The sequence below is a fragment of the Molossus molossus genome, unplaced genomic scaffold, assembly GCF_014108415.1.
Source record: "Molossus molossus isolate mMolMol1 unplaced genomic scaffold, mMolMol1.p scaffold_m16_p_2, whole genome shotgun sequence".
Taxonomy (NCBI): Eukaryota; Metazoa; Chordata; class Mammalia; order Chiroptera; family Molossidae; genus Molossus; species Molossus molossus.
In genome coordinates, this window is record NW_023425355.1 from 86,652,230 (window position 1) to 86,675,562 (window position 23,333).

Below are 23,333 nucleotides of genomic sequence, written 5' to 3' on the forward strand. Positions count from 1 at the left end.
TTAATTAATTAATTAATTAATTAGAAAAAGCCATTTAGATAGCTCTGTGTTATGTAAGGATGGGATGCATTTGAGATTAGCAGAGTGTGGAATTCAGACTGTATTTTGTCACTCAGTGTGTGGGGAACCCAGCTTCTGTTTCTAAGTCATGCAAAGCATGGCTACCCACAGATTGTTTGGGATTTGACAGAGTCCTAGCCATGAGCTGTAACATGCATATTACAGTTTGGGGCAGAGCGGAATCACTGGTCAAAAATGGACCCTTTCTGGTTTTTCTGCGTTTACTATGGAATCTTCAGATCACATTAATGTAAGTGTCTGCCCCATTATTAGAAATTACGTAGAATGCTCTATTGCTTGTGAACCTATTGTCTGCCAAATACTGAAAAATAAAACATCAATACTTACTTAGTCCTTTCTCAATTAATCATGTTAGTCAACCTTACAAAAGGAAGACACATCTAGTGTAGTGGAAAGGGAATGCACTTTTGAACTGTTCACCAGCGTTCACTTATAAATAATGTGAGACTGTGTGCAAGTGGCCCCATGTCTTGCAGCCTGCAAAACCTTGACTGTCCAGTAGGGGTATTAATTCCTGTTTTGTCTCTGTCATGTCAAAGCAGCTCAGAGATGGAGTTTCAGACCAGTCCTGTGCATGCACACATGTGTGTCTAGTTGCTGTTGTTAATGGAGAAGTGATGCTTAATGTTGAGTACAGGTGCTCATCACTGGAGGCTACTGTAAAAGCCATGGCAACACTTTAGAGCAGGTGCTCATCCCTACCTGATGGACAGATAAAGAATTAGGATAGCTGGATAAGGGTGCATGGGTGTTCTTATCTTGGGAATAGAAAGAACATAAAAATAGATTAATATCCTTCAAGTGTGAATAAAAAGCATAACAATAGGAAATCTGCTTTGAACTGTCTGCACTTTACAATTCTAACTAATTTGGAGAAGTGAAAGTGTTTCTCTACCATTCTTCACTGAAGGTATGTTTTCAGGAAATTATATTCCTTTCAACCGCATCCTCCCTATCTTAATCAAATGCATCATTCTACCATGGAATCAGCTTGCTGTTTCATGAAATATTATATTTTCAAATGCAGATAGTCTATTGTAATTGAAAATGCAAAAGTGTATGCAATTCCATGTAAATTGAACAGCGGGTCAGTGCAATCTGACAGTAATTCAAGATAATCAAAACCTGCCACAGAATAAATACAGGAGATATGGGAGAGAAGGTACACCTTTGAGAAGTGAGTTCCTACATCAGGTGTCTAAAACACCATTTAATTAAATTGGACACACCTCTAAAGCCAGTGGTAAAAAGAGATATAACCAAGCCTCTCATTTCTTAAGGTATGCTCCCTAGTTGCTGAAAAAAGACAACATTTCTATCTCAGGCTGGTGCTTACTATCCTTTGGTTGACACTGGCTAAGTAGAACCTATATTTTTTAAACAATAGGACTAACTTTGTAGAATACCAGCCTTAAACAGAAAATACAATTTAAAATAATTTATTTAATGTTTGAGAGATAGATTAATTGGAATTCAGCTTTAAAATATTTTTATATATAGTTACTTTCAGACTGTTTTGATGAAATTCATAAGTAACATTTGTCAAGAATATTATCAACTGCATACAAATACATATCTCAAAAATACTTGGAAATATATCTCTTAAGTAGGTTAAGCATCTCCTCTAAATTTTGTACATATTTTGTAATGTACTTACCACCTCCTTTTAAATAATGCTAGGTAAAATCCAATCTGTGTTAGTGCTGGTCTTAATCATATTTATAAATTCTGCTTCAGTGGTGTTACTGTGCATGAAGCTGTGAAGTACCTCCTTGTATTACAGCATTTCATACATCAATAATTCTTTTTGAACTAGATAATTATAGAAGGAAAAAAAACAACATGTTATAGTGCTACCTGAGGGTTCTTATTATTACCTTTGCAGTGACTAATTATGTTACCCATAAAAACTGAGGAAAAGTATTATGTAAGTGACTCATTAAAAAGGCCTTTCAGCCCTGGCCAGTTTGGCTCAGCGGTTGGAGAGTCGGCCTGAGGTCCGGAGAGACCCGGGTTCGGTTCCCGCTAAGGGCACGTACTTCGGTTGCAGTTTGTCCCTGGCCCTGGTTGGTTGTGTGGGTGGCAGCCACTCGATGTGTCCCTTCACGTTGATGTTTCTCTCTCTCTCTCCCTTCCTCTCTCTCCCTCCCACTCTATCTGTACAAAAAATGGAGAAATATCCTCGGGTGAGGATTAAAAAAAAAAAAAAAAAAGGCCTTTCATAAACTTTCATCCCCTCTACCCCTCCCCAAAACTCTCCTGGATTTCTGTCAGCACAATGCATTTATGTTTAAGGTTTACATACCAAAATGTTTGATGACTCTAACACATGCTGCCACTGTCCTGCTTCACAAACATTGTCATCTCTTTGGTGCTGGAATGTTAAGCATGTGATTTAATTATCCTAATGCCTAAAGTAAAGCATGTTGGCCACAAGTCCTAAGACTCAAGCAAGATTTTAACATGCAGCACCTCTTCAAACTAAGTGTTTGAAAGAACTGAGAAGGGGCCCCTTCTGATAACACACAGTGGGAGGGAGCCTGAGGGGCTTTTCCTACCTTGTGACTTGAACTCACAAATACAGGGTGTGTATGGCTGGGTGGAACAGAGCTACCAATCACATAATAACCTTCTTTATGAATGACAAAGAATTATCTTCAGTTTTCTCATCTTTGAATGGAAAAATCAACAGCATGTATATAATCATTAACTGTTAGTCTATGTCAAGAGAAATGAGTATCAGAGTATCCAGAATGATGGCAGTGACAGTAATGCCCTCCCCTGAACTGGCAGATCACACCTAAAGCAAAATCATGAATTAGAAGAGCTCCAAACAATCAGGAGCCTCTCCTGAGAGAACCTAGGATAGTTACATAATACAAAACTGAAGCATCAGAAGAAAAGTTGAACACTCCCAACAAATAAATGAACAAGCTGGGAATGTTTCAGCCTGGAGAAAAGACAACACCAGGGAACAAGAATTGCCCTCTTTCATCAGTTGAAGGCCTGTCATGCGAAAGAAAGGATGTGTTCTGTGCAGCTCCAAAATATAATCTATAGATAGAAGCTCCTGGGACACACCGGTGTAGCTCAAAACCAAGAAAAATAATCTGATCAGAATGTTATAACATGGGACAGGATGCTTCAAGTAGAAATGAGTGCCCTGTCACTGGCAATGTGCAAGTGGATGTCAGATGGCCTTTTGTATTTCAGATAGGTTTCAAGCACCAATATGGAGCAGGGGAATAGACCAAATGACTTTAAGTAACTGAAAAAAAATTAGGCCAATTAAATCAGTAAGTATTTACAAAGGGCTTACTGTGCATAGTGCCAAGAAGGTGTTTAATTTTCTAAGTGCCCCCAAATAAAATTGTTTTGTTTTTCTCTATCAGGAGATGATGCATTCCTGGTCTACTCCTTTCAGTGCCATGCTTACTCCTAGAAACTCTGAGCAGAACACATTTTCCATTCCAGGACAGGTCAGTTGTCTACCATCCTTCATTTTCCTTTATCTTTTTTTTTTAATTATTCCAATCTTCCACTTGGATTATTAAAAATTAAAATGAACGTGATCTTCTAGTTCCATAAAATCTAGACTCTCTCTCTCGCCCCTTGAAATGTTATTATCAATACCATTTTTATTGAAAGAGAGTGTTTAAGAAAATGTACACTGCAACATTAGCATGTGTTATCATACTACCTTGAGCATGGCCATTGTCCAAATTACTGTGCCCAGAGGTGAATCAGGGAAAATAAAGAACTTATCCCTTAAGAAAGACCAATTAGATAATATAACAACATCTGAAATTTTTAAATTAAAAAACTTAAACACTCTACTCTAATGGATAATTTTTTTTTTTATATCACCTTCCAGTCCTTGCTCACAGAGCATGATATAAGGATATCACTCTGTTTCTCTTTTGTATTCTTAATGTAGTTGTTTATTAAGAATCAAAGGAAGAGCCCTGGCCACGTTGGCTCAGTGGTGAGAGTGTCAGCCTGTGGACCTAAGAGTTGTGGGTTTGATTCCAGTCAAAGGCATATACCTTGGTTGCAGTTCATTCCCTGGCCTCCCTGGTTAGGGTTGTGCAGGAGGTGGCCAGCTGGTGTGTCTCTCTCATCTCTTTCTCTCTCTCTCTCTCTCCCCCTCCCCCACTCTATCTGAAGATATAATGGAGAAATATCCTCAGGTGAGGATATTTTAAAAAATCACAAGAACATATTTTCAACAACAACAACAAAACACATTGTATTAACAGAAATATTTCTTCTGAAGTCCTATTGATAAATGTTTAATATTATTTTTCCTCACCTGCTTCCAGTAATATTTTTTCTCACCTTCAGTTTTTAAAATGCCTAAGCAGATCATTGAATGGGGCAGGGGACTGCTGTTCTGATCTAGGTCTTTGCAAGCTGTGCCTATACTCAAGCAACCATGTATAAAGTACCTGCAGTGGCATTGATCGTGGCACCACCTACTCTTATGTGGATGTCTTCAAGCACATAAAAGTAGAAATAATTGGCAAAAATCAGGGAAACTGAACCACCCCTAGTTATTTCACCTTTACTGATACCAAATAATTAACTGGTGACATGGCAAAAAATCAGGTTGCAATGCATCCCACCAACATAATTTTGATGCCAAACACTAGATTAGACATAGATTTGATGATGCTGTTGTGCAATTTGATATAAAGCATTGACCTTTCATGATGGTGAATAATACTGGCAAGCCCAAGTTCCAAAATAAACTCAAAATGGATAAAAGACTTAAATGTAATTCATGAATCCATAAAAATCCTAGAGGAGACTGTGGGCAACAAAATCTCAGACATCATACGCAGCAGAATTTTTACTGACACATCACCTAAGGCAATAGAAACAAAGGAGAAAATGAACACATGGGACTACATCAAACTCAAAAGCTTCTGCACAGCGAAAGATACAATCACCAAAACAGAAAGGCTACCCACTGTATGGGAGAGCATAATTGCCAATGATATATCAGATAAGGGGTTGTTAATTTCCAATACACATAGAGTGCCCATACAACTCCACAAAAGGAAGACAAAGAACCCAATTAAAAAATGGGCAGAGGAACTAAATAGACACCTCTCCAAACAGGACATACAAATGGCTAAGAGACATATGAAGAAATGCTCATCATCACTAATCATCAGAGAGATGCAAATCAAAACAACAATGAGGTATCACCTCACACCTGTCAGAATGGCCGCCATCAACAAATCATCAAACAACAAGTGTTGGCGAGGGTGTGGAGAAAAGGGGACTCTAGTACACTGCTGGTGGGAATGCAGACTGGTGCCGTCACTATGGAAAACAATATGGTGTTACCTCAAAAAATTAAAAATAGATCTTCCATTTGACCCAATGATCCCACTTCTAGGAATATACCCTAAGAAGCATAAAACACCAATAAGAAAGAATACATGTACCCCCATCTTTGTAGCAGCACTATTTACCATCGCTAAGATCTGGAAACAGCCCAAGTGCTCATCAGTAGACGAATGGATCAAAAAGCAGCGGTAAGAAAGAAAGATCTCTTATCCTTTGAGACTGAATGGAGGGACCTGGAAAGTATCATCCTAAGTGAAACAATCCAAACAGAGAAAGACAAATTTCATATGATCTCACTGATTTGTGGAATATAATGAACATAACAGTTTGAGGAATGGGGTAGTCCCAGAGACGCGGAAGTGGGGTACAGACTGACAATCCCCTAAGGAGTGGGGAGGTGGGGGAGAGATGAACCACAGCACTTATACGTATGTATGCATGAACAGTGGACATGGACAACAATCTGGGGAAGGGGCAGGGAGGGGAGGGGGAGGGGGGAATCAGTGGGGGAAAAAAGGAGAATCATCTATAACAAAAATTAATCAATAAAAAAAAAAGAAAGAAACATGCTGATCTTTATTTTATTTATTTATTTTTTTATCCTCACCAGAGGACATTTTTTTGTTTTTTGTTTAGATAGATTGGGAGGGAGACAGAGGAGGAGAGAGAGAGAGAAACATCGACATGAAAGGGACACATCGAGTGGTTGCCATCCACACGACCCAACCAGGGCCGGGGACAAACTGCAATCGAGGTACATTCCCTTAATGGGAACCAAACCTGGGTCTCTCTGGACCACAGGTCAATGCTCTAACTGCTGAGCCAAACTGGCCAGGGCAGAAACATGCTGATCTTTGACTTACTTGGGAGGTGGCACTTACAATGCGTCAATACTCACAATTGAAGATAGAATCTTTGAGGTCAAATCTACAGCTAGGGAAACCTACTATGGTGGAGAAAATTTGAAAACTGAATGGTTGACCATTTCATAGCAGAGTTCAAGCACAAGCATAAGAAGGACATCAGTGAGAAGAGGGCTGTCCATAACCTTCATACTGCTTGTGAACATACTAAGCATATTGTCTTTTCCACCACCCAGGCCAGTATTCAGATTGATTTGTCCTATGGAGGAATTGACTTTTCTATATCAATAACCCATGCCTTATTCAAAGAATTGATTGCTGATCTTTTCCATGGCACCCTGGACCATGTAGAGAAAGCCTTTCATGATGCCAAGCTTGAAAAGTCCCAAAGCTGTGATATTGTCCTGGTTGGTGGTTTACCCATATCTTCAAGATTCAGAAACCCTTACAGGACTTTTTCAATGGAAAATAGTTGAATAAAAGCATCAATTCTGATGAGCTTGTTGCTTATAGTGCAGCTATCCAGGCAGCCATCCTCTCTGGAGACAAATCTGAAAATGGTCAAGATTTCCTGCTGTTGGATGTTACTACCCTTTCCCTTGGCATTGATACTGCTGGTGGAGTCATGCCTGTCCTCATCAAGCTCAACACTACTATTCCTACCAAGCAGACACAGACACTCAATGCCTACTCTGACAACCAACCTGTTTTGCTCATTTAGCTTTATGAAGTTGAAGTGCCACAACAAAGGATACAAACTTGCTTGGCAAGTTTGAACTCACGGGCATCCTTCTTGCACCTCATGGTGTTCCTAAGATTGAAGTCACGTTTGATAATGATAACAAAGGAATCCACAGTGTCTCTACTGTGGATAAGAGTACAGGAAAAGAGAACAAGATTGCCTTCACTAACAACAAGGGTCATCTGAACAGGGAAGACATTGAGTTCATGGTCCAGTAATCTGAGAAGTACAAGGCTGGAGATAAGAAAGAGCAGTATAAGGTGACTTCCAAGAATTTACTTGAATCCTATGCATTCAACATGAAAGCAACTGTTGAAGATGAAAAAGTTCAAGGCTAAATCAGCAATGAGGAGAAATAATTGGGGATAGGGGTAATAAAGATTCTTGACAAGTACAATTAAATCAACTGGCTTGATAAACACTTTACTGCAGAAAAGGAAGAATTTGAATATCAGCAGAAATAATTGGAAAAAGTCTGCAACCCCATCATTCCCATGTAATACCTGAGTGCAGAAGGCATTCCAGGAGGAATGCCTGGGGCTTTCCTGGTGATGGAGCTTCTCCCTCTGGTGGTACCTCCTCTGGGCCCACCATTGAAGAGGTGTATTAAGCCAACCTTGAACATAGATTTAACATAGTTCACAAAATAATGAAGGACCCAAGTTTGTAGTAAATTCCATGGCAGTTGTATAATAAATGTCCTTTTTCTTCCCAATTTTTTATTAATTTATTTTTGTTACAAATGTTTCTTCTTTTTCCCCCCACCCCCAGCATTGTTGTCTATGTCTATTGGTTACATTTACATGCATACAAGTTCTTTGGTTTATCTCTTCCATACCCTCCCACCCCCTTCTCTGAGTTCTGTCAGCCTGAACCATACTCTTCTCTATGTCTCTGGGTCTATTTTACTCAACAGCTTATTTTGTTCATTACATTCCACAAATAAGTGAGATCATGTGGTATTTGTCTTTCTCTGATTGGCTTATTTCACTTAGCATAATACTCTCCAGGTGCTTCCACGCCATCTCAATGGATAAGAGATCTTTCTTTCTTAGAGCTGCTTAGTATTTCATTGTGTATATGCACCACAGCTCTTTTATCCACTCATCTACTGATGGACACTTGGGCTGTTTCCATATTTTAGCTATTGTAAATAGTGCTGCTATGAACATAGGGGTACATATGTTCTTTCTGATTGGTGTTTCAGGCTTCTTAGGATGCATTCCTAGAAGTGGGATCACTGGGTCAAATGGAAGCACATACCTGATTCATGGATTGGAAGAATTAACATAATTAAAATGTCCATACTACCCAAAGCAATCTATAGATTCAATGCAATCCCAATCAAAATACCAATGACACATTTCACAGAACTAGAACAAATACTTCAAAAGTTCATACGGAACCAAAAAAAAAAAAAAAAAGACCCTGAACAGCCACAGCAATCTTGAAAATGAAGGACAAAGTAGGAGGGATCACAATATCAGATGTCTGGGTATTCTTGATACTTAAATATGCACTGTGTGCACAGGGAAACAAAATAATGCACTTTATAAGCACTATATGGTAAAGTGGAATACATGATGTCTTAAATAAAACTATATAAAATTGCCATCATAAAAAATAATAATAAACAAAATGCCTATGTAGACATGGCTATTCTGATAACAAGCTTTTAAAAAACAAAAAACAAAACAAAACCTTACTTCCTCCCTTGTTTCCATCCGAATAAACATCCTTCCATCCACTCAGAAACCATGTACTGAGGACATACACTAGGCTAAAGTTAGGCATGAAGCAAAGCCCTCGATGTGTTATCAGTTAAATGACAAAACAATGTAAAAAGTGTCTTCATAAAGAAGAAAAGGCTCAGTGAAGTATGTAACAATCCCTGGGGCATTGAGGATGTGCTCACAAAGCTGGCGGCATTTGGAGTATGCTTATGACTTGAACATGAGGAGAAGAGCTCAGTAGAAGAACACTCTATGCAGAAGAACAGAATGGACACATGCATGACTAGATGAGGGATCATGGGGTAATCCATATTAATATGATGTCCCGAGTGGCTGAATCAATATTTATGTAAATGGAAGCAGAGAGAGATGAACACTGGACAGATAAATACATCTCTGTGAAAGATCTTGAATGCCAGCCAAGGAATTTGAACTTTATATGAAGAAGGACAAATGAAATCCCTTAATTTTTAGGGTCATGTTTTCAACAATAACATTGGCTTAACCTACATTGATCCCCTTCCACCTTTGAAAGGGGTTAGAACTAAGTGAGCAGCAACTTTCTCTGGATGTATGTCATTCCCTCTTGTGTTCCAACTCTCCCTCCTGAGACTGTCCTGGGCCTGGTACCTTCTCCCTAGCATCCAAATCAAGAGATCAATCAATCCATTTTAGATATTGAATCTAACACTTGTACATAAATTGCAGTGTTTACAGCTGTGTTGTTCAATTTTGGAGATAATTTGTACAAGTCACAATTCTGACATTTACGATTGTATACAATAGAACTACTTGTTTAGTTCTGGAATCAAGATTCTATAGGAGCCTCTGATTATAGAATTATCTCAAGGTTATTAATTATTGAAAATAACCTCACATAACTTTGTGAAAACAATTTTGAATCATTATGTTCTATACTATAATTACCTACATAACATGTTTATAAAAAAAAAATGCATAGGTCACCCTGGCCAGTTTGGCTTGGCCTGTGGTACAGAGAGACCCAGGTTCAGTTCCTGCTAAGGGCATGTACCTTGGTTGCAGTTTATCCCCGGCCCTGGTTGGTTGTGCGGGTGGCAACCACTCAATGTGTCCCTTTCACGTCGATGTTTCTGTCTCTCTCTCTCCTCCTCTCTCTCCCTCCCACTCTATCTGAACAAAAAATGTCCTCGGGTGAGGATAAAAAAAAAAAAATACATAGGTCAAAGTCAGGCATTTTTTGAAAATTTGTATTACATGCATCAACAATTATTGCATGGGCCCTGGCCAGGTGGTTAAATTGGTTAGAGTGTCATTGTGATATGCCAAGGTTTCAGGTTTGATCACTGGTCAGGGCACACACAGGAATCAACCAAGGAAAGAATAAAGAAGTGGAACAACAAACAGATGTTTCTCTCTCTCCTCTCCTTCCATTTTCTCTCTCTCAAATCAATAAATAAGAATTAAATAGCTCTACACGATGTAGCTCAGTTGGTTGAGCAATGTCCCAGGCACTGAAGTTGGTTCAACTATAGGTCAGGGCACATGCCTGGGTTGCAGGCTTAGACCCTGGTGGGGGGCATGCAAGGAGGTATTCAGTCAATGTTTGGCTCTCACATTGATATTTATTTCTCTCTCTCTCTCCATCTCCCTTCCTCTCTCTAAAAATCAATACAAATATTTAAAAACATATTGCATGAACAATGTATGCTTTCCACAACCAAGCTATTTCTAATTGGGATCGGGTATGTAGGTAAAGTAAGTTGGGTAATATCCCAAATGTTTTAACTTATTTGGAATTCTGGTTTAAAAAAGTCTAGACTAGGATGGCAGCAGACAGGACCAGAGGGAGGGTGAGTGTGTGAGAGAATGAGCGAGTGTGTGAGAGAGTGTGAGTGGACATGAAGGTGGAAGACCAAAACCTAGCAGTGCAGAGCCCCGAAGCAGAAGGTTCCTGTGCTCTGGAGAGAGCAGCCAGCCACATCTATAAGCAGCCCTTCAGGGCACTTCTCCCTGCACCACACGGAGATGCCACAATTTTGGAAGATCCTGAGTCTTCCCTGGGAGGAGGCAATGGGAGTGGATAGGGCCCAGCAACCTGACCCCACCAGCACACCTGTCACCATTGGACCAGTGGACACTCTGTGTCAACACAGACCAGTGCAAAGTAGAGAGCTCCCAAGGTGCCAGTATCAAAAGACTCAGACCCTGAGCCCAGCACCATCCCCCATAGTAGCAGCCCAATCAGAGTGGAGATATATCCCCAGCAACAGAGGCTGGGGAGCAGAAATACATCTCCAGGCAAGAGAAGCACAGACCAGCAGCTAAGACCGATCCCCAAAAACTACAGCAAAAGCTGCTCAGGAGTTGAGCCCCATGGGGAAGCAGCACTCCCCAGCCTCCAGCAGAGGGACCTGGGGCTCCCCAGAGGCCTGTACAGTCCAGCAGCTCACAAGAGCAGTGGGAAGCCAGAGCCCCAGATGGGACTGGTGTCATCCAGCTGCCTACCTTCCAAAACTACAGTGTGCCTGGGCCCAGAGAGGCCTGTGTGAACCAGCATGGACTGTGCAATCCAGTTACCCATGGGACCTGCAGGGTGCTGAAGCACCAGAGAGGCTTCTGCCACCCAGCAGGGACTGTACAATCTAGTTACCTGCTGGACCTCCAGGGTGCTGAAGCACCAGAGAGGACAGTGTGACCCAGCAGGGACAGCGTGATCTAGTTACCCATGGGGCCTTTGGGGTGCTGAAGCACGAGAGAGGCCCATGCAACCCACCAGACCATAAAATAGGCATCATGCCAGGTCCCCAAAAGGACTGTGTGATCCAGTTACCCACTGGACCTTCAGGGTATGGGGGCACTAGAAAGGCCTGTGCAACCCAGCTGCACACAAGATGGCATAGACAATGTGAAAATTGAGGCAGAGTGAATAGAAACTACACAGAGGATCTCCCAGGACCAAACAGGAATTACAACTAAAATAAAAACAAATCATCAGAAAAAAAAGCAACAGAAAAGTAGCAGGGGAGGACCATATATCCAGAAACACTAGTAGGATTTGTGAAGGCACCAGAGGGTGGCGGGCTGAGAGCTCAAGGACAGCAGCAGTCCTAGCTGTGAGCAGAGCCCTTGGAGAATAAAGACAAAGCCTGCTCCACAGCACAAATTGCCCAGACAGAGCACTAAAGTAGCCACAGCCACTCACCTGGGGGTGACAGTAGAGGGAGAAAAGATTGCACTGGAACTCTGTGTGGACACCCGGTATTTGGAGGGCACTTAGAGTTTTTGCTGAGTTGTGGCCACAAAGGACGGTAGCGAGTGTGCACTCTCCCCGAGCTGGGGGGTAAAGCAGCAGACACCTGAACTTGAGATTCAGCCTTTACAAGATGAGGTAAAGATATGCAAATTGAAGCTCATTAATAAGGAGCTTCTATCCCACACTCTGGATCCTCTTATGTAGAACACCAGGGCTACATTCCAAGCCGCTGAGTAACTGAGACTACTAGAGACCAGAAAAAAGCTAGAGGATAAATGAACCTTCCTGGGCTTGCAAATCTACCCAGCAAAGTAAGACATGACAGTGGTGTTTAACATGGGCCCACCCAGGCTCATCCAAACCCAGCAGAGGGAGCCACAAACAGCAAAATACCAACACACACAGGGAAAATTGGGCAGGCTCCAAAATCCACTGAGATAGCAAAAATGGTGAAACAAAGAAACAAATTCCAAATAAAAGAAGAGAAGTCTATGAAAGATGAGATCAATGAAATGCAGCTAAGCAAACTATCCCAGGTAGAGTTCAGAGCCATGATCTTGAGGAACCTCAACAGCATGAGTAAGGACATCAGCACCATGAGAAAAGATATAGAAACATTGAAAACCAACCATTAGAAATGAAGAATGACATAGCAGAAATAAAGAACACATTGCAAGGAAGGACTAACCAGCAGAGTAGAGGAAGATGAGGACCGGATCAGTGAATTAGAAGACAGGGTAGAAAAAAAGCAACCAACAAAAAACCAAAGGGGAAAAAAATTTTAAAAAGGAAGACAATTTAAGACAACTGTGGGAAAACTGGAACGTAATAACATTCCCACCCAAGTGGTCCCCGAAGAGAAAGAAAATGTGCAAGGGTTAGAGAGCATATTTGAGGAAATAGACAGATAAATTTTCTAACTTGGTGAAGGAAGAAGGCATTCAAGTTCAAGAAGCTCAGAGAGCACCGAGTAAGAACCCAAACAGGCGCACACCAAGACACATAGTAATTAAAATGCCAAAAATGAAAGACAAAGAGAGAATCCTAAAGGCAGCAAGAGATAAGCTACAGGTTACCTACAAAGAAAACCCCATAAGGCTCTCGACTGACTTCTCAACAGAAACACTACAGGCCAGAAGGGAGTGGCATGAAGTAATTAAGGTCATGAAAAACAAGGATCTGATTCCAAGACTACTCTATCCAGCAAGGCTATCATTCAAAGTAGAAAGTCAAATTAAGAGCTTTCCACACACACACACAAAGGCTAAGGGAATATATTAACACCAAGCCAGCAGTGCACGATATGCTAAATGGACTGCTGTATTTAGTAAAAGAAATAGAAAGAAAAATAGAACCACACTAAACAAAAATGATCATAAATAAGTACAGAGCAATTATCACCTTAAATGTGAATGGTTTGAATACTCCAAAAAAAAAAAAAAGACACAGAGAAACTGACTGAATAAGATAGCGTGACTCACATATATGTTGTTTACAAGAAACCCACTTCACAACAAATGACTCACATAGGTTGAAAGTGAAGGGATGGAAAAAAATCTTTCAAGCAAACAGAAGGCAAAAAAAAAAAAAATCTGGGGTAGCAATACTCATATCTGATAAAGTAGATTTGAAAATGAAGGCCATAACTACAGACAAAGAAGACCACTACATAATATTGAAAGGAAGATAAAACCTTGGTAAACATATATGCACCCAATATAGGAGCACCAACATATATTAAAATTCTTCTTGAGGACATCAAAGGGGATATCAACAGCAATACAGCCACAGCAGGGGTCTTCAATAGCTCACTGACATCACTGGATAGATCTTCTAGCCAAAAATTAACAAGGAAACACAGACTCTAAATGAAGCGCTCGATCAAATGGATTTAATAGATATCTAAAGAGAATTACACCCCAAAACTGCAGAATTCACATTCTTCTCAAGTGCACATGGGACGTTCTCAAAGATAGATGACATGTTAGGGCACAAACCAAGACTCTACAAATTCAAGAAGATTGAAATCATATCAAGCATTATATCAGATCACAGTGGCATGAAACAAGAAATCAATTGCAACAAGAACAAGCAAACACATTTGCAAACATGGAGACTAAATAGCACATTATTTAACAATGAATTGGATACCATGAAGATCAAGGAAGAAATTAAAAATTTCCTGGAAACCAATGAAAACAAATACACAACGACACAAAATCTAGGGAATTCAGCGAAAGCAGTTCTGAGAGGAAGTTCATAGCACTACAGGCCTACCTCAAGAAGCAAGAACAATTTGTAATAGACTGTCTGACCTCACAAGTTAAAGAACTAGAAAGCAAACAAAAAGAAAACGACAGAGCAAGTAGAAGCAAGGAAATAGTAAAAATCATAACAGAAATAAATGACATGGAGATCCAAAAAACAATTCAAACGATCAATGAAACAAAGAGCTGGCTCTTTGAAAAGATAAACAAGATTGATGGAACCTTAGCTAGACTCACCAAGAAGCAAGAGAGAGAACCCAAATACACCAAATCAGAAAGGAAAGAGGAGAAATAATAACTGACACCACAGAAATAAAAAAGATTGTGAACAAATATTATGACCAATTATACAGTAACAAAGTCTACAATCTATGTGTAATGAAACAATTTCTAGAAACACATAGTCTCACAAAACTGAACTTAGAAGAGATAGAAATTTGAACAGACCAAAAAGAAAAAAAGAGATTAAAGATGTATTCAAGACTCTCCCAGCAAACAAAAGCCCAGGCCCAACGGCTTCACAGGGGAATTTTACCGAACATTCAAAAAAGAACTTATACCCATTCTCCTCAAACTATTTTTTTAAAATTCAGGAAGAGAGACTTCCAAATTCGTTTAAAAGTATAGAATAATGCTACTTCCAAAACCAGAAAAAGACACTACAAAGAAAGAAAACTATAGACCAATATCCCTGATGAAAATAGATGCGAAAATCCTGACCAAATACTAGCAAATCAAATCCAGAAATACATCAAAAAAATTATTCAGCATGACCAAGTGGGATTCATTCCAATAATGCAAGACTGGTACAATATTAGTAAATCAATAAATATGATACACCACATAAACAAAATGAAATATAAAAATCATATCAATAGATGCTGAAAAAGCATTCAACAAAATCTAGCACCCATTTCTGATAAAAACGCTCAGCAATCTGGAAATAGAGGGATCGTATCTCAACATAATAAAGGCCATGTATGAAAAACCTACAGCAAACATCATACGTAATGGGCAAAAATTAAAAGCATTTCCCTTAAGAACAGGAACAAGACAAGGCTGCACATTTTCAGCACTCTAATTTAATATAGTAGTAGTAGTCTTAGCCACAGGCAATCAGACAGGAAGAAAAAATAAAAGGGATCCAAATTGGAAAGGAGGAAGTAAAACAGTCATTATTCGCAGAAGACATGATGCTATAAATAGAAAACCCCAAAGACTCCATCAAAAATTTACTGGACTTAATGAATGAATTTGGCAAAGTAGCAGGATACAAAATTAACGTGAAGAAAATTATGGCATTCTTATGCACCAATGATGAACTCACAGAAAGAGAAATTTAAAAAAAATACCATTTACCATCACAGCAAAATAATAAGATACCTAGGAATAAACTTAACCAAAGAAATAAAGGACCTAGTTGCAGAAAACCACAGGTCATTGAAAAACGAAATAGAGGAAGATATAAAAAATTGGAAACACATACCTTGTTCATGGATTGGAAGAAGTAACATCATTAAAATGTCCTAACTACGCAAAGCAACCTATAGATTCAATGCAATTCCCATCAAAATACCAACGACATATTTCAAAGAACTAGAACAAATACTTCAAAAGTTCATATGGAACCAAAAAAGACCCTGAATAGCCACAGCAATTTTGAAAAAGAACAAAGTAGGAGGGATCACATTGCCAGATTTCAGGTTATAGTACAAAGCCACTGTAATCAAAACAACCTTGTACTGGCACAAGAACATACATATAGACCAGTGGAACAGAACAGAGAACCCAGAAATGGACCCAAGGCAATATGCTCAATTAATATTTGACAAAGGTGGCAAGAGCATACAGTGGAGTAAAGACAGCCTCTTTAACAAAAGGTGTTGGGAAAATGGAACAGCTATATGCAAAAAAAAAAAAAATAGACAATCAACTTACACCATACACAAGAATAAACTCAAAATGAATGAAAGACTTAAATGTGACTCATGAATTTATAAAAATTCTAGAAGAAAATGTAGGCAACAAAATTTCAGACACTATATGCAGCAGAATTTTTACTGATACATCACCTAAGGCAACAGAAAAAAAGGAGAAAATGAACACCTGGGACTACATCAAACTCACAAGCTTCTGCACAGCAAAAGATACAATCATCAAAACGGAAAGGCAACCCACTGTATGGGAGAGCATAATTGCCAATGATATATCAGATAAGGGGTTAACGTTCAATATATATCGAGTGCTCATACAACTCAGCAAAAGGAAGACAGAGAACCCAATTAAAAAATTGGCAGAGGATCTCAATAGACACCTCTCCAAATAGGACATACAAATGGCTAAGAGACATATGAAGAAGTGCTCAACATCACTAATCATCAGAGAGATGCAAATTAAAACAACAATAAGGTATCAACTCACACCTGTCAGAATGGCCGCCATCAACAAATCATCAAACAATAAGTGTTGGCGAGGGTGTGGAGAAAAGGGGACTCTAGTACACTGCTGGTGAGAATGCAGACTGGTGCAGCCACTATGGAAAACAATATGGTGTTACCTCAAAAAATTAAAAATTGAACTTCCATTTGACCCAGTGTTTTCACTGCTGGGAATGTACCCTAATCAGAAAGAATATATGTACCCCCATGTTCGTATCAGTCACTATTTGCAATAGCTAAGATCTGTAAACATCCCAATTGTCCATCAGCAGACAAATGGATAAAAAAGCAGTGGTACATATACACAATGGAGTACTATGCAGCTGTAACAAAGAAAGATCTCTTATCCTTTGAGACGACATGGAGGGACCTGGAAAGTATGATCCTAAGTGAAACAAGCCAAACAGAGAGAAACAAGTATCATATTATCTCACTTATTTGTGCAATATAATGGACAAAACAGTCTGAGGAATGGAGTAATCCTAGAGACGTGGAAGTGGGGTACAGACTGACAATCCCCAGAAGAGGGGGTGGTGAGTTGAGATAAACCACAGAACTTATATGCATGTATGTATGAACAATGGATATGGACAACAAAGATGGGGACAGGGTGGGGGGGGAGGGGAAGGGGGGAATCAGTGGGATGGGGGAGAGAAACATCTGTAACAAAAATAAATTAATTAAAAAAATAAAATATAATGAATAATTAAAAAATTTTTGGAGTGAATAAATGTCTTGACTTGCTTAACGTAGAAAACTGTGTCAATAATACATAATGACAGTAACTCAAATTTAATAAATATTGTAACCCTCCATTGTTTTTATGCATTAGTATCCTGCTGCCCTGCACACCTGATTGCTTGAGTCTAAATTGTAAAATACTTGGATGAAGGTAAAGAATTCTGTCCACATTTTTGGGACGCATGAAAAGCGCTGGCTACATGTTTTACTCTAATCAGATGTTTGGTTTATTTCACTCTGATAGCATTTATCTTTCATTCATGATTTTTTTATTATTGAGAGTTTTACAGATGTCCACCTTTTTCTTCCCCCAATATCCCCTTGTCTCACCTCCTACTCCATCCCAGTCCTTGGGCAATGCATATATACCTATATATTCTTTTGTTCATCTCTTCCACCTACAGCCCCCATACCCCTTTCCTCTGAGATTCATCAGTCTGCTGCCTGTTTTCCTGACTCTGATTCTATTGTATTCATTAGTTAATTTTGTTCATTACAGTCTAATATAAGTAAGATTATGTGATATTTATCATTCTCTGATTGGCTTACATCATTTAGCATTAATAATCTCCACGTCCCTCCATGCTATTACAAAGAGTAATAGATCCCTCTTTATAGAGATGCATCGTATTCCATTGTTTAAATGTACTAAAGCTTTTTTATGCACTCATCTGCTGATGGGCACGTGGGCCGTTTAAAGATTTTAGCTATTGTAAATAGTGCTGCTATGAACATAGGGGTGCATATATTCTTTCTGGCGGATATTTCAGGCTTCTTAGGATATATTCCTAGAAGTGGCATCACTGGGTCAAATGGCAGTTCCATTTTTAATTTTCTGATGTCATTCCACACTGTCTTCCATAGTGACTGGACAGTCTGCATTCCCACCAGCAGTGCACTGGGGTTCTCTTTTCTTCACATTCTCACCAGCGCTTGTTGTTTGTTGATTTATTGATGGTAGCCATTCTGGCAGATGTGAGGTGATACCTCATAGTCAGTTTAATTTGCATCTCTCTGATGATTAGTGACACTGAACATTTGTTCATGTGTCTCTTGGCCATTTGTATATCCTTCTTGGAGAAGTTTCTATTCAGGTTCTCTGCCAAGTTTCTTTTTCTCTGCACACTCTTTAATAGCATTGTTTGTCTTCCTTTTGTTGAATTGTATGAGTATTTTATATATTTTGGAAATTAATCCCTTATTGGATATATCATTGGCAAATAAGTTCTCCCATACAGTGGGTTCATTTGTCAATTTGATGCAGGTTTCTTTTGTTGTGAAGAAGACTTTTAGTTTTATGTAATCCCATTTGTTTATTTTTTCCTTTGTTTCTCTTACCCTAGGCGATATATCAGTGAAAATTCTGCTACGTGAGATGTCTGAGATTTTGCTGCATACATATTCTTCTAGGATTGTTATGGTATCATTAATTACATTAAGTATTTTATTCATTTTGAGTTTATTCTTGTGCATGGTGTAAGTTGGTGGTCTAGTTTCATTTTTTGCATTTACCTGTCTAATGTTCCCACCATTTAATAAAGAGACTGTCTTTACTCCATCATATGCTCATGCCTCCTTTGTCAAATATTAATTGAGCATAATGCCTTGGGTTGATTTCTGGGTCCTCTGTTGTGTTCCATTGATCTATATGCCTGTTCTTGTGCCAGTACCACGCTGTTTTGATTACAATGGCCTTGTATTATAGATTGATATGTGTTATTGTGATCCTTTTAACCTTTTTTTTCCCCAAGACTGCTGTGGCTGTTCAGGATGTTTTTTCTTTGTTTGTTTGTTTTTGGTTCCATATAGATTGTTGGAGTATTTGTTCTAGATCTGCGAAATATGCCACTGGTATTTTAACAGGGATTGCTTTGAATCTATAGATGGCTTTGGCTAGTATGGACATTTTAATGATGTTAATTCTTCCAATCTATACCATGGTATATTCTTTCACTTTTTTGTATCTCTGAGTATAAGTCTTTTACCAACTTGGTTAAGTTTATTTCTACGTATCTTATTTTTGTTGTTGCAATGATAAAATCGATTGATTATTTTAGTTTCTTTTTCAGAGAGATTATTATTGATGTATAAAAACACCATTGATTTCTGGATTTTTATTTTGCATCCTGGTACTTTGCCAAATTCATTTATCAACTCTAGTAGTTTTTTGGTGGGTCCTGTAGGGTTTTTATATACAATATCACATCATCTGCAAATAATGACAGTTTTGCTTCCTCTATTTTGCATGCCTTTTAGTTTTTCTTCTTATATGATCACTGTGGCTAGGAGTTCCAGTACTATGTTTACTACAAGTGGTGAAAGCAGACATTCCTGCCTTTTTCCTGTTCTTAAGAGAGACGCTTTTAGTTTTTGCCCATTGAGTATTATGTTGGTTTAATGTTTATAATATATGGCCTTTATTATTTTGAGGTATGATCCCTCTATTCTCACTTTGCTGAGAGTTTTTTGTTGTTTTTTTAATGAGAGCTGAATTTTGTCAAATGCTTTGTCTCTGTGATTTTTTTTAACCTTCATTGGGTTAATGTGGTGTATCATATTTATTGTTTTTCAAATATTGTAGCAGCCTTTCATTCCCAGAATAAATGTTACATGGTCATGGTGTATGACCTTTTTAATGTATTGTTGTATCCTATTTGCTAATATTTTGTTGAGGATTTTAACCTCTGTGTTCATTAGGAATATTGACCTATAATTTTCTTTTTTTTTTTTTTTTTAGTGTCTTTATCTGGTTTTCTAATTAAGATAATGTTGATCTTTTAAAAACAGCTTGGAAATATTATTTTCTCATAATTTTGTTGAATAGTTTGAGGAGGATAGGTGTTAGTTCTTCTTTGAATGTTTGGTAAGATTTCCCTGTGAAGTCACCTGGTCCAGGATTTTTTATTGCTCAGAGTTGGTTTTTTTTGTTGTTGTTTTTGTTCATTTTTCATTAGTGCTTCAATTTTATTATTTTTTACTGGTCCGTTCAGCTTTTCTGATTTTCCTGATTGAGATTTGGAAGACTGTATTTTTCTAGGAATTTTTCTATTTCTCCCAGGCTATCCAATATTACCATATATTTGTTCAGAGCATTTTCTTAGAATCCTTTGTATTTCTGTGCTTTCAATTGTTACTTTATCTCTTTCATTTATGATGTTATTTAATTGAGTCCTCTCTTTTTGTTTCCTTATAAGTCTGGCTAATGGTTTATCAATCTTGTTTATCTTTTCAAAGAACCAGCTTTGGTTTCATTGATCTTTTGTAGTGATTCTTTTTAGTCTCTATGTCATTTATTTATGCTCTGAGTATTATTAATTTCTCCCTTCTGCTTACTTTGGGCCCTTCTTGCTGTTCTCTTTATAAATCTTAGTGGTAGGGTTACATATTTATTAGAACATTATCTTCTTCTTCTTCTTGTTTTTGTTTTGTTTTTTGTTTGTTTGTTTTTTGAGGTAGGCCTGTAATGCTATGCACTTCCCTCTCAGGACTGTTTTTATTGTATGTCATAGCTTTCGGGTTGTTGTATGTTTATTTCCATTTGTTTCAGAAATTTTTTTATTTTTTTCCTTGATCTCCTTGGTAATCCATTGACTATTTAATAACATGCTATTTTGCCTCCATGTGTTTGAATGTTTTTGAGTGTTTTTATTGTAGTTGGTTTCTAGTTTCATACCATTGTGATCTGAGAAGATGCTTGATATGATTTCAATCTTCTTGAACTTGTAGAGACTTAGTTTGTGTCCTAATATGTGGTCTATCTTTGAGAATGTTCTGTGTGCACTTGAAAATAATTCATATTCTGCATATTTGTGATAAAATGTTCAGTAAATATCAATTAAATCCATCAGATCTAGTGTGTCATTTAAGGTCACTGTTTTCTTGTTGATTTTTTGTCTGGGAGATCTATCCAGTGATGTCAGTGTGGTGTTAAAATTCCCTACTATAATTGTATTGCTGTCTATCTGTCCCTTAAAGTCCTCTAAGAATTTTTTTGTTTTTGTATATATTTAGGTATTCCTATATTAAATGCATATATGTTTACCAGGGATATTATCATGTTGTATTGATCCCTTTATTATTATGTACTGGCAGCCTTCGTCTTTTGTTATGGCCTTTGTTGTGAAGTCTATTTTGTCAGATATAAGTATTGCGAACCCTGCTTTTAAAAAATAATTTCTATTTGCATGGAAAATTTCTTTGATCCCTTCACTTTCGCCCTGTGTGAGTCTTCTGTTTGGAGGTGGGTCTTTCTGTTATAGATAACATATATGTGGTTTATGTTTTCTTATTCATTCTACTACCCTATGTCTTTTTTTTTTTTCTTCTCTCTTCATTTAAGACATGTATTAACTAAATGTTGACTAACCAGTGGGAATAAAAGAGCAAAACCCATTCTTATGTCTTTTGTTGGAGCATTTAATCCATTTACACTTAAGGTTATTATGGATACATGTCTTTTTATTGCCATTTTATTCTTTATGCCTATGTTCTGCTCTCTGTGTATTTCTTCTTCTTATTTTATTTTATTTTATTTATTTATTTTTTTTATTGAATAATTTTTGTTACAAATGATTCTCCTTTTTTCCCCCAGTGGTTCCCCCCTCCCCCTTCCCTCCCCGCCCCTTCCCCCGATTGTTGTCCATGTCCACTGTTCATGCCTATATGCATATAAATTCTGTTGTTCATCCCTCTCTCAGCTCCCCACTCCTTAGGGGATTGTCCTCAAACTGTTATGTTCATTATATTCCAGAAATCAGTGAGATCATATGAAATTTGTCTTTCTCTGCTTGGCTTGTTTCACTCAGGATGATACTTTCCAGGTCCCTCCATGTAGTCTCAAAGGACAAGAGATCTTTCTTTCTTACCGCTGCGTAGTACTCCATTGTGTATATGTACCACAGCTTTTTAATCCATTCGTCTACTGATGGGCACTTGGGCTGTTTCCAGATCTTAGAGATTGTAAATAGTGCTGCTACAAAGATGGGGGTACATATATTCTTTCTGATTGGTGTTTCAGGCTTCTTAGGGTATATTCCTAGAAGTGGGATCACTGGGTCAAATGGGAGTTCAATTTTTAATTTTTTGAGGTGACACCATATTGTTTTCCATAGTGGCTGCACCAGTCTGCATTCCCACCAACAGTGTACTAGAGTCCCCTTTTCTCCACACCCTCGCCAACACTTGTTGTTTGATGATTTGTTGATGGCGGCCATTCTGACCGGTGTGAGGTGATACCTCATTGTTGTTTTGATTTGCATCTCTCTGATGATTAGTGATGATGAACATTTCTTCATATGTCTCTTAGCCATTTGTATGTCCTGTTTGGAGAGGTGTCTATTTAGTTCCTCTGCCCATTTTTTAATTGGATTCTTTGTCTTCCTTTTGTGGAGTTGTGTGAGCACTCTATATGTATTGGAAATTAACCCCTTATCTGATATATCATTGGCAATTATGCTCTCCCATACAGTGGGTAGCCTTTCCGTTTTGATGATTGTATCTTTCGCTGTGCAGAAGCTTTTGAGTTTGATGTAGTCCCATGTGTTCATTTTCTCCTTTGTTTCTATTGCCTTAGGTGATGTGTCAGTAAAAATTCTGCTGCGTATGATGTCTGAGATTTTGTTGCCCACAGTCTCCTCTAGGATTTTTATGGATTCATGGGTTACATTTAAGTCTTTTATCCATTTGAGTTTATTTTGGTGTAGGGTGTAAGTTGATGGTCTAGTTTCATTTTTCGGCAAGTAGCTGTCCAATTTTCCCAGCACCATTTATTAAAGAGGCTGTCCTTACTCCACTGTATGCTCTTGCCACCTTTGTCAAATATTAATTGAGCATATTGCCTAGGGTCCATTTCTGGGTTCTCTATTCTGTTCCACTG

At 38.3% G+C, this 23,333-nt stretch overlaps 1 protein-coding gene across 1 annotated transcript in view; it reads left to right on the forward strand.

Annotated features, from left to right (window-relative positions):
• AFF2 (AF4/FMR2 family member 2) overlaps window positions 1-23,333 on the forward strand; it is a 575,765-nt gene that overhangs the window by 279,062 nt on the left and 273,370 nt on the right. Inside the window, exons 5-7 of the mRNA XM_036270092.1 lie at window positions 3,474-3,560; window positions 6,539-6,709; window positions 7,074-7,258. Coding sequence (XP_036125985.1) covers window positions 3,474-3,560; window positions 6,539-6,709; window positions 7,074-7,258 — 443 coding nt within the window. The remainder of the gene's footprint in view (window positions 1-3,473; window positions 3,561-6,538; window positions 6,710-7,073; window positions 7,259-23,333) is intronic.